Source organism: Sinocyclocheilus anshuiensis, unplaced genomic scaffold (assembly GCF_001515605.1).
Source record: "Sinocyclocheilus anshuiensis isolate Anshui unplaced genomic scaffold, SAMN03320099.WGS_v1.1 scaffold719, whole genome shotgun sequence".
NCBI lineage: Eukaryota > Metazoa > Chordata > Actinopteri > Cypriniformes > Cyprinidae > Sinocyclocheilus > Sinocyclocheilus anshuiensis.
Genome location: NW_015552643.1, coordinates 76,090 through 87,058, shown reverse-complemented (window position 1 = coordinate 87,058; position 10,969 = coordinate 76,090). Strand labels below are relative to the sequence as shown.

General features: G+C 37.1%; 1 protein-coding gene across 2 annotated transcripts in view; it reads right to left on the bottom strand.

Moving 5' to 3' along the window:
* Positions 1-4,019: 4,019 nt before the first annotated feature.
* pfkfb3 (6-phosphofructo-2-kinase/fructose-2,6-biphosphatase 3) overlaps positions 4,020-10,969 on the bottom strand; it is an 11,125-nt gene continuing 4,175 nt past the window's right edge. Inside the window, exons 5-16 of one of the 2 annotated variants that reach the window (XM_016458506.1) lie at positions 10,577-10,651; positions 10,439-10,495; positions 10,170-10,294; positions 9,875-10,082; positions 9,139-9,285; positions 8,945-9,049; positions 8,732-8,861; positions 7,868-7,930; positions 7,712-7,776; positions 7,450-7,629; positions 7,279-7,301; positions 4,020-5,539 (exon numbers count right to left, since the gene is read on the bottom strand). In XM_016458506.1, the coding sequence (XP_016313992.1) occupies positions 5,533-5,539; positions 7,279-7,301; positions 7,450-7,629; positions 7,712-7,776; positions 7,868-7,930; positions 8,732-8,861; positions 8,945-9,049; positions 9,139-9,285; positions 9,875-10,082; positions 10,170-10,294; positions 10,439-10,495; positions 10,577-10,651 (1,185 nt within the window). In that variant the 3' untranslated portion in view covers positions 4,020-5,532. The remainder of the gene's footprint in view (positions 5,540-7,278; positions 7,302-7,449; positions 7,630-7,711; positions 7,777-7,867; positions 7,931-8,731; positions 8,862-8,944; positions 9,050-9,138; positions 9,286-9,874; positions 10,083-10,169; positions 10,295-10,438; positions 10,496-10,576; positions 10,652-10,969) is intronic. The other variant, XM_016458505.1, reaches the window with a different exon arrangement.

Below are 10,969 nucleotides of genomic sequence, written 5' to 3'. Positions count from 1 at the left end.
CAAAAGCATCGTTAGCCTAAGTTAATCGTAGAACCATTGTCTAGGTGGTATCAAGCTATTTTTAACATGAAGACTCGATTTTTTTTAGGTTTTACCAGCGTTCAAGAGATGTTTAGACAACACGCGTTCAGTACACCTTATAATAGATGGATGAACTATACTTTTAGCTACATTCCCTCTCTGTCTCTCTACCACTGGCCAACTGGATCTTACACGTGACGTTATGGTTTTCCATAGACCAAAATATCCAAAACAACCACCTCATGGGAACTTCATAATGTCTGTCTGACTTCATAATTTTGCTCTGAGCAGATCTGGGTAAATGGGCATTAATTATCCAATGCTTTAACAAGCAAAAGTTGGCAAAGTAATCAGAGTCGTCTTTGTTTTTAGAGAATGAGTGAAGTTTCTTGCCCATTGCTCATCTATGTCAGCAGTCTCCAGTTGTGAGAAAACAGTACAAGAAAATAACTGAGTCATGCACAATTCGTGAAAAACAAAACTTCAAAAAGAAAGACACTCAAACTTTCCAAAGTACACATTTTTTAAATTAAGACTCTCAGCATAGCCTATGTGTGCACTTAAAGCTTTCTCTTCCTGCAAAACCAAAATATATAGTTCCTCACACCTCTGAGTCAGTCGTATGTGCACTGGATAAAATTACAATATAAACTAGATAATAGAATTCCCTCAGACTACTCAAGTTTGCATTGTCACAAAAATATTGATCAGAATTTCAACCTTTCAACCCATCAACCTTTCTCAGACATACAAAGCATACAAGCACATTTGACAACATCATATAGACTAGCCTGAGTAGCCTACAATTAGCTAGCATTCTAAAAAAAAATTAAATAAATAATGAGAAAAATTCAAATCCCAAATATAAAACAAATCTAAAATATTGGTTTTCTTTGTGGAAAAGCACAATAGGCCTATTAGGTGACAAATATTGTTGACATCACATAATTCACATCAACATTTTCACATTTTTGTCTAACAAAATACGTACTAATGTCTTTTCCGATACCACCTGCAACCGACGCGCAAAGGCCAGGATGTCCAATCCTGCTACTGGAGGGCCAACACTTCAACCAGTTCCAACACGCTTGCATGGACGTTTCTAATTACCTTGATTAGCTGGTTCATGTGTGTTTAATTAGGGTTGGAGCTAATGGTGCATTCAAGTCATGTCGGATAGATCGTATTTACGAATTGTTGTATTTACTAGTTGAACGCACATGAACGCCACCACAAAGTCGTTATTACGAGTGGGAAACTCTACATTTTCTTTAAGCCCCGAGTTTCCGAGTTGGGGGCGTGTCAGTGAGAAAACGTTTTGGATGTAATGGACGCATCCAAAGACTAGATATGCAGCATCTGTATTGATGGTAAATTTGTTGAAATTAATCAAATGATTAATTGTTTGTTATGTAAAATAAAACTATATGTTACATATACAAAATATTATATTATTGTATAATTACCAAAGAACATATAATGATTCGGTTTACATCACCTTCATAAGTTGAATAAAAACAGAAAAAAGCAAAAACACAATGACGCACATTCTTTATTCATCATTTTGTAGATGTAAAGTTTAAAAAATCGTTGAATTTTATGGAAAAAAAGTAAAATCGCCATATTGTTCCAACCAAAGTGACTTGAACGCACCTGACGTCATTACGACTTGTCAACTCGTAAGTACGAACGTCCCAGGAGGACTTGAACGCAGCATAATGCTGAGTTCAAGTCCTGTTTCATTGATTGTATTTACGAGTTGAACGCACATGAACGGCACCACAAAGTTGTAATTACGAGTGGGAAAATACATATGCCTACACATATATAATTTTTCATCACTTTATTCATTGTGTTTTAGAAACAGATAAAAAAAGTTCTCCAACCAACGCGCTTACTCTTGGACGCACCAGACTTTTATGACTTCCCAGCTCATATAAATACAAACTTCTCAGGAGGACTTGAAAGCAAGCATCCCAGACTCTGCAGGACAGTTGAAAACCCAAACCAAAGCCAACTATTTAAAAAAAAAAAAGAAAAAAAAGAAAGAAGGATAATCCCTTCAACTTTCTGTTTGAATAGGAAATATGTCCCACAAAGGAAAGAAAATTACACTCATCATAATTTTTTATGGGCTTACATTTGGTCAGGTCTTAATAATAACAAACCACAAACCACTCACTAAATATTGTAGAAACTTAATTTGCTGTAAAGTTGCTTTGCAATGATTTGTAACGTGAAAAGCGCTGTACAAATAAACTCGACTTGACTATTATTTTAAATGTGCATTCTACATTCCACAATCACAAGTTGCTTTACAGATGATAAAACCAATGGAAACAGCTGGTGGGACATTTAAATACCGTGCAGGATAAGCCGACCGTATCCATCTGCACATGAATAACTTCGTTGGGTTCGTCTCATGTGATAAGCTGGAACATTGATGACTTGATTGACTTCACACTGATCTGATTGCAGTGGGCCGATGTGTGTTCTGCATCCCTTTAGCCTGAAGAAGCTCACACTCATTGAGCTATAAATAGGCTAACCATTAGAGCTTGCTGATAATAGTCACATGTGTCTACACTGTCATTTACTAGCCTACATGGTCATTTTAAATCAAGGGGTACAATTAAGTATATTTTGGGTGTTATTTTAGGATTTTAGATCATTTCATTTGAAAAGGTTAGTGCTGATTGAGAAATCATATTTGAAAATTATATTTTCCAGTTTCAATAGCATTCCTGACATTTCCTGAAATGGACAGAACTGTAGCTCCTACCTCTATTTGAACCTTGCGATCAGCAATATGAGTTGTTCCCATAATTACGATGCATGAAATGAAACCGTTTATTTAAAAGGAGGAAAAACATAACAGAGTTGACATTAAAGTGCAGAAACGTTTTTATGGTTTCTATGAAAATGCAATAGTAGAAAAATATTTCACACACTGTTTAGTTAATTAATTAAAGCATTCAATTATTATTATTATTAAAATATAAGAACAAATAAACAGTCAAACAAACACACACCACAAAGCTGTCACATTTCATTTTTTTGCATAACAAGGAACAAGAAAATTGCATAACAGGGTTGAAAGTGCATTAGCAAATAATTTATTTATTTTTTATTTTATTTTTTGAAATTTGATTTTTTTTTGTAGGCAATGAAAGCATATTTTCATTTTTTCAGTCAAATTTATATTTTTTTACAATGGATAAAACAAACACACATAAATAAATAAATTATTAAATATATACAAAGATTTAAAAATAAACTTAAAAATTCTTCCTGAGAATGATCCAAATACATATTCTGTCCATGCAATGCTACCATGTTTTATCGTTGTTTATGAAAATGTAACTACTGTCTGTGCTGGTCCTGCAACCAATGGTTATTATACTGTTTATACACATTCCATGTTTTCAAGTTTATTCTAATATTGCACTCCTGTTGCAGCGAACTGTGGCCATGTGACTAGTATTTCATGTAAATGGCATCATTTCACAATAATTCCATGTTTTCAAGTTTGTTCTAATATTGCACTCCTGTTGCAGCGAACTGTGGGCATGTGACAGATGCCATGTGACTAGTATTTCATGTAAATGGCATCATTTCACAATAATTCCATGTTTTCAAGTTTGTTCTAATATTGCACTCCTGTTGCAGCGAACTGTGGGCATGTGACAGATGCCATGTGACTAGTATTTCATGTAAATGGCATCATTTCACAATAATTTGAATGGTAAATGAAAGGTTTGACTGGTTAAACAACAAGTTTGCATTGAGTTCATATCTGTTCTAACAGCTGAGCAAAGCAAAGAGTACAGAGGGCCATAAAACACAGATAGTGCCCATTAGAAATGAGGCGGATGACTAAATAAAAACAGCAAACTGACTGAAAGCTGCAGGATGCTCAGTGGGATGGGAAACTGTCGCCCTGTATTTGACCATTTATGGAAAAATTGCAAGAAAAGGAAATGCAGTTCTGTGAAAACAAATAAACACCCACAAATCCTCTTTTAGACTGTTTATTGATTCAGTAAATGCATATAAATGATTCACTTTCTTCAGAAAGAGACATGTTGATATGCTGTATGATCTCGGTAATGAACAAAGTGCTTACACAATGCCTAGTACAAATAAATAAATATTATTTTTTACAAAAAAAGGAAAGATATTACAAAATGAGGTTAAAGTATCATAAGCGATCAGATGAATTACCGTTAAGAGCCAGTATATACAACATTGCACCTAGTCGTGTGATAAACAGAATGTTTTACACTAAAAATGGAGCCAAAAATGGCTGTTCAAAGCAACTAGATGTCTTCTCAGAACTATATATTTACAATTAAAGCTGGTACTTAGATTCGAAAGTGTTAAAATTTTACTCCATTCCTGTAAAATCTCAAATTGTAAATATTTGGTTTACAAGGGTAAATCTGTACATACAATATCAAACACTATTTTAATCTCTTAATCAGGCTTTGACAAAGCTGAAACTGAAATGATAAAAGTAGAATCAAATCCAAATGTTATTTTCTTTTTTCAATATAATTCTCATATTAGAATGTAAAAAAGCAGCTCTGGCCTGATAGCTCAAGCACTAGGCACTCTAGGGAATTAATAAATGAACAGTATAAAAATGTATCTGATATCCGTCACACCATAAAATACATTAAATATAAACAACAAATACAAACACTGCTTCACTTTGTCCCATCCAAACACACATAAAGCAGCCTGTTTTTATAACCTTGCGCATCGACCTTGTCATCAGGTCTTAAAAACACACAAAAAACAAATCCATATCCATAACACAAATCATCTGAAACTGCTGTGGACAACATGAAAACTTTTAAACAGCTTTCAAAACTGCGAGCAGCATTACAAATGGTAAGATTCATTATTGCCCTCAGAATTTAAGACAAATAAATGCAAATTGTCTAAATGTGCAATTATAATGTGCAATTTATTTGTAGCATATGTTTGAAAGTGAGTGCAGAAAAGCCATGAATCAGCCCGTTAGCATCTGCGGGTGATCTTTGGTCTGTTTTAGCATTGTCCTTCAAAGTTCAGGGCATATTCTTACCGTTAGTGTTAAAAAAACTGCCCAAGACCAGAATAAAATCATCTACAAGTGGTATCCTGTTACGTAAACAGGGAATAGTGTCCAAAAATGTGGGGGTAGTTGGCAACATTGTTTAATCCCTGCCACTGGGCTCTGATTTCCCTTCATACGCAAAAACACACACAGAAATCACTAAACTCCTTACTAGGACAAACCACACGATACGTACATTAATTCACGTAAAATTCATGAAGGACAAATAGAAAAACCCAGGTTGCACTCAGTGTCCATTTGTTGAAAGTTGGACACACACACACCTCTCTGGGAGGAAAAGAGGAAGCAGCTTGGCAGGAAACTCTTCTGCACTGTGTAAAGCAATACAGCCTTAAAATCTCACAGGCAGAGCTGAGGGGGTTCATGGCACTCTATGGAGCATTTCTTCAGGTTCTGTGAAAAAAGAATGTAGATCGTTTGGTTAATTACTGAAGTCGATCTACTCAACAAGCTAGCTGCTAGCTAAGAGCATTTTAGCATAACAGCAGTTAGCATAACACAAAAATCGGCTATGAATCGCCTGCGATTTTGAACGCGATATTGCGTAGCTTGTCAGTGAACTACGGCTCTGTGTAGTAAATGCCGCTCCATCTGAACGCACGTGCTGGAGATTAACTACTAATCACAGAACCGGCTTTACCGACGAGATGAGCATGAAAATCGAATTCGATTTTTTTGCACAGCCCTAATTCTAACATTTAAACTTCATAATCAGTTGTAATTTTGTTTTACATGACCATTTTCTACCCTTCCTCTAAAACAAACAAGATTGCTGCTGTACCTTTAAGACTTCTATATGTAAATAAGGTTGTCACGATTGGCTAAACTTTAGGTACTGAGCTTATCTTAATTATGAGGACATCTGATTGGTTAGTTTTAATAAATCACCAAGTGACAGACCAAGAGTTTGATTGGATGCCAACAACCAAAAGATATGAGAAACATTTTCTTGTTGCATTAAAAGTCGGTAATTTAAAGGTCCCCTGAAATGCTTAGGAACACGCAGTGTTACTCTATGTGTTGACGTCATTTTAACTGAAACAGGAAGACAGGGCGGGACATATCAAGCAGCCCTGCCCCTTTTTAAAATAGCCAATAGCGTTCGTTTATATCACAGCTTGGGCTTGAGCCGTTCAGAGCCGTTGAGCTCCATAAAGCCGCATTTGACAGGGTATGCCAGCCACAATCTCATCCATATTGCTATAAAATATAGCATTCTGTGTAGAATTCAAATAGCTCCGATACATTTTGTGGTCTGCGCCGACTCGCGCATGTGATCCGCTCCATGCTATCCTGTCTCTGGACCGGAGCAGAGTGTGTGTGCGGTGCGGTGGTTAGCTTGACACAGCGCGAAACCAGACTTTTCTTTCCCTCAATGAAAAGCATATTTACACTGTTTGAATCGTTCCCTGTCCCCGTTCAGCTCCGTAAAGCCGCATTTGACAGGGTATGCCAGTCACAATCTCATCCATATTGCTATAAAATATAGCATTCTGTGTAGAATTCAAATAGCTCCGATACATTTTGTGGTCTGCAATCACATTTCATGTGATCCGCTCCGTGCTATCGTGTCTCTGGACCGGAGCAGAGTGTGTGTGCGGTGCGGTGGTTAGCGTGACACAGCGCGAAACCAGACTTCTTTTTTTCCTCAATGGAAAGCATATTTACACTGTTTGAATCGTTCCCTGTCCCCTATATAGTGCAGTTCGTGCCATTCACTGTACAGAAAATACTAATTCTGTGGACAAGTGACCGATTTCAGCCACGGCTTCAGCGTCTATTTTATAGTGTAGGGGGCGGGCGCTTCGGATTCTAGAGAGCATTTGATTGGACAGAAAGTTTGATGAGAAGCTGAAGTACGATGTGACGTCAAAAAGTCGTTGAGCCGTTTTGGCAGAAGTGACGAACTGCAAGCTTTGAATGCTTATATCTTCTAAATGCGAATTTTGTCACTGTTTTGGAGCACACTGCCTTATAGATACCCTTAAGACTAACATATTGATACTTTTCATTTTGATTTCATGGGGACTTTAAGTCAAATTCATTGTATGGCCCATTTTAAGTTGGGAAAGTTTGAGGAAGTATAATCATTTGAAAAAGATAAGGAAGAAACAGAAGGAGGAAATACTTACAGACAAGCTTCACTAAGCCAGTGCTGTAGTACATAAAGTGGAATGAGGAAGAATAAATAGAAGGAAACAGAGAGAAACAGGAAGAGAATGTGAAAGGGTGAAGTATGAAATGATTAGTATGTCACTACAGGGTTATGCAGTGAAGATATAAGGACAGTAACTGTGGCTCACCTGTGTGGACAGAGCGAGAGTGGTGTGTGACGCTGAACACAGCGTCAGTTGGGCGGGCGTCACCTCTCTGATGATCGGATCATCCAGACCCTCCATGCGGGGCTTCTTATTGGGTTCAGGGCTGGTGAGAGGGGTCACGCTGTTTCTCCTGATCAAAATGCTCGGGCCTCTCTTCACCTCCTAGAGAGTGAAGACAGAACAAGAGATTAGAACCTGAAATAGTAAAACGGTGTTTGTGTGTAGTGTATATGTTTGTGCTTACCTCTGGTCTGTCTCTATGTGTGTTCACTGCATCCACATTCAGAGAGATGGATTCAACTTTGCACCCTTTAAAAAACACACACACACAATTAGTTTGTGTTATTCTTATCAATATTATTCAGATTGGATCAAATATTATCAGAGGTAATAATCTTACCATAAGCCACTGGCGTCAGCTTCAGTACTGTGTGGAGTGGACACTTCAGGTACGGCATTTCATCTGCCGACAGGAAATGAAAGGTTAGTATGGAAAAGTGTGCGGATGGAGATTAGGGGTCATTTACTTATGACTCATGCCATTCCAAACCTGTATGGCTGTGTTTTTCTTCTATGGAACATAAAAAGAGACATTTTGATGAATGCTCATGCTGCTCTTTTCCATACTATGAAAGTGGTATTGTCAAAACTCTAAAATAAACTTTATCAAGTAGAACTACACTTGAAGGTAATATATGTACTAGAAATATAAAAGTATTTATTTTTAAAGCATATTTTTTCAAGTATGCTTTGGTAACACTTTAGATTAGCAAACACATACTCACTATTAACAAAGAGTTTTCCCTCAACAAACTCCTAATTTTGCTTCTTATTGGTAGTAAGTAAGGCAGTTTTTGTAGTAGTTACAGTATGTTTAGGTATTTGGTAGGGTTAAGAGATCTAGAATATGGTCATGAATTAATATGTGCTTTATAAGTACTAATAAACAGCCAATAACCTAATAATATGCATGCTAATAAGCAACTAGTTAATAGTGTTCCCTAATCTAAAGTGTTACCTACTCTTTTAAAAGTATGCTAAAGTGTACTTCTTTGTCACAAGGGTACACAAGGAAGTTTCAATGACTTCAGAAGCTCATTTTCGGAGCTCAAGTGGAACTTTATCTTCAGTTTGTGTGGAAAAGAGCATATGGGACATTCTGCTAAACCTCTATTGTTTTCCATAGAAGAAAGAAACTCATATGAGTTTGAAATGACACGAAGGTGAGTAAATGACGACATAAAGTTTTATTTAAGAATCTCACCTGCACTTTTGTCCAAGAAGTAGGCTAACAGGCAGCGCATCACAGCCTGATGACAAATGACAAGAACATTTTCCTGTCGCTCCATTTCCATGATCACAGGTTCCACCCGTTGAACCAAATCCTGATATGACTGGAGAAAGACAGAAGCATTTTATTAAGGACACTTTCTTATACTTTGCCATAGTAAAATAGGGGCATTTCATCTGTTTGTACCTCTCCGGAGGGGTAGCGGTAGTAGTATTTATCTTGATCTCTGAGAGCAAACTCTTCTGGAAACCTCTCCCTCACGTCTTCATAAGTCATCTCCTCACACAGACCCTGTAGACAACATACAGACATTTTAAGGAGAATGAAATGGAGTACCTTTGCGGAAACACCAAACCAGAGATGCATGCTAGAGAACTTACAGCATCAATCTCATTCAGGGCTTTCCACTGTTCGTACGGCACGTTGAGGGCCTCGGCGGTTTGGATACTACGGCGCATCTGGCTTGTCCAAACCTTCAAGTCTTTCAAGTTCTGCTCTTCCACAAATTCAGCAAGAGCTCCTGCGAACTACAGAGTGGGACGGTTTGTTATTCTGGAGAGTTTGGACACATGGGTAATTTAGTACTCTTGGCTAGGACACTGTTTCAAACTTTACAAATACCATCATTGAGCTAACTGGCAAAAACATGCTTGTTTATGAAAGGTATAATTTCATAATTATACATCGTCCATCACAACTAACATAGTTATATTTATATTAAACTGCACACTTTGTAAATAACATATCTGCACACTAATAAACATATCTGTACATTTATCTAAACAATTAAATTTTTTCCTATACTTCTATTTCTGTATATAGTACATTATTCAATTTTTCTTTTTTTTTATTATATTAGTGTTATATTACATCCCTACTGTGTTATTCCTATGTATGTCTGTACTATCATGTATGTCTGCACTATGTTTGTACTTTCTTCTACACTGGAAGCTCCTGTCGTCAAGTCAAATTCCTTGTGTGTGTAAACATACTTGGTAATAAAGCTCTTCTGATTCTGATAAGTCATTTTAAGATTACTTAAAATAATTACCCAACCTCACAAGTCGAACCTCCTGCATTCTTTTCATTCTTTTCCAAGATTTATGAGCATAGTACCTTTCGTCCACGTGTAGACAGTCCAGAGTCTCCGCCCAGTCGGCCCTGCATGTTCTGTTGGCTCTCACCATGGCGACACAAATAAATAGACCGCGGCTGCACATGGATGTTCATCAGGTAGTAGACGATCCGACTCTGGATGTGGTCTTGAATGCGGTTCACCAGGAATCTACGACCCACGTCAATCACTTTGATGAAGGACAAATTTCTGCGAGGACAAACAAGTGGTTAATCTTGTGATATTAAAGACAAGGCAATGACAAAGAAAATGTGTGTGTGTGTATTGCTAACATACTTGTCATACTGGTCAGGGTCAAGTGGCTGATAGTTCATTCTGTAACATTCAATTCTTTTCTTAAAGTCATCCATGGCATCCGTCTTGTTGCAATCTTGATAGTCAGGACATGACACCTTAACTTCCTGTTTAAGTGTGAATGCAGTGTTTAGTGGTGTTGCACACTTTATCGTCAGTAATTTAGCAGTCATTATACAAAAATGTATATAATTAAGTTATACATATAAAGTTAAATTATGTTGTTTGAAACTCTTAATCATGCAACTTACCAAGATATTACAGGCGATTACATTTGGGTCGTCACAAACCGACTCAATGAAGAAAATCTGCAAAAGTACATTTGTATTAGTGGTCTTCGTCCTTGTAATTGTCATCAAAAAAGCAATTTTCAAAATATTATGACTGACCTCGAAGCCATTTTCTGCACCAAACTCCAGGATCATATCTCGCCGCTCTCTGGTTGTGTTTGTTGCATCAAAAACCTGTGGAAAGATACAGCGGTGAGGATCTGCTCTTTTTTTAATACGTTCTGCAAGCTGTTTATACATCTACAGTAGTGCTGTCAAGCGAATAATTGCGATTAATCACATCCAAAATTTGCGATTATGGATATATAAATACACACATGCACACACACACACACACACACACACACATACACACAAGGTGTAAATCTAAATGTATGGAAATTGCAATGGATCTTTATGTAAGCTTTCATTTTTCTGTGCTTCTCAGTTCCTGAATAAGGTGGATCGGGTCGGACAGAGTGCAAATCACAGCATTTGGCTGATCTCCAAACC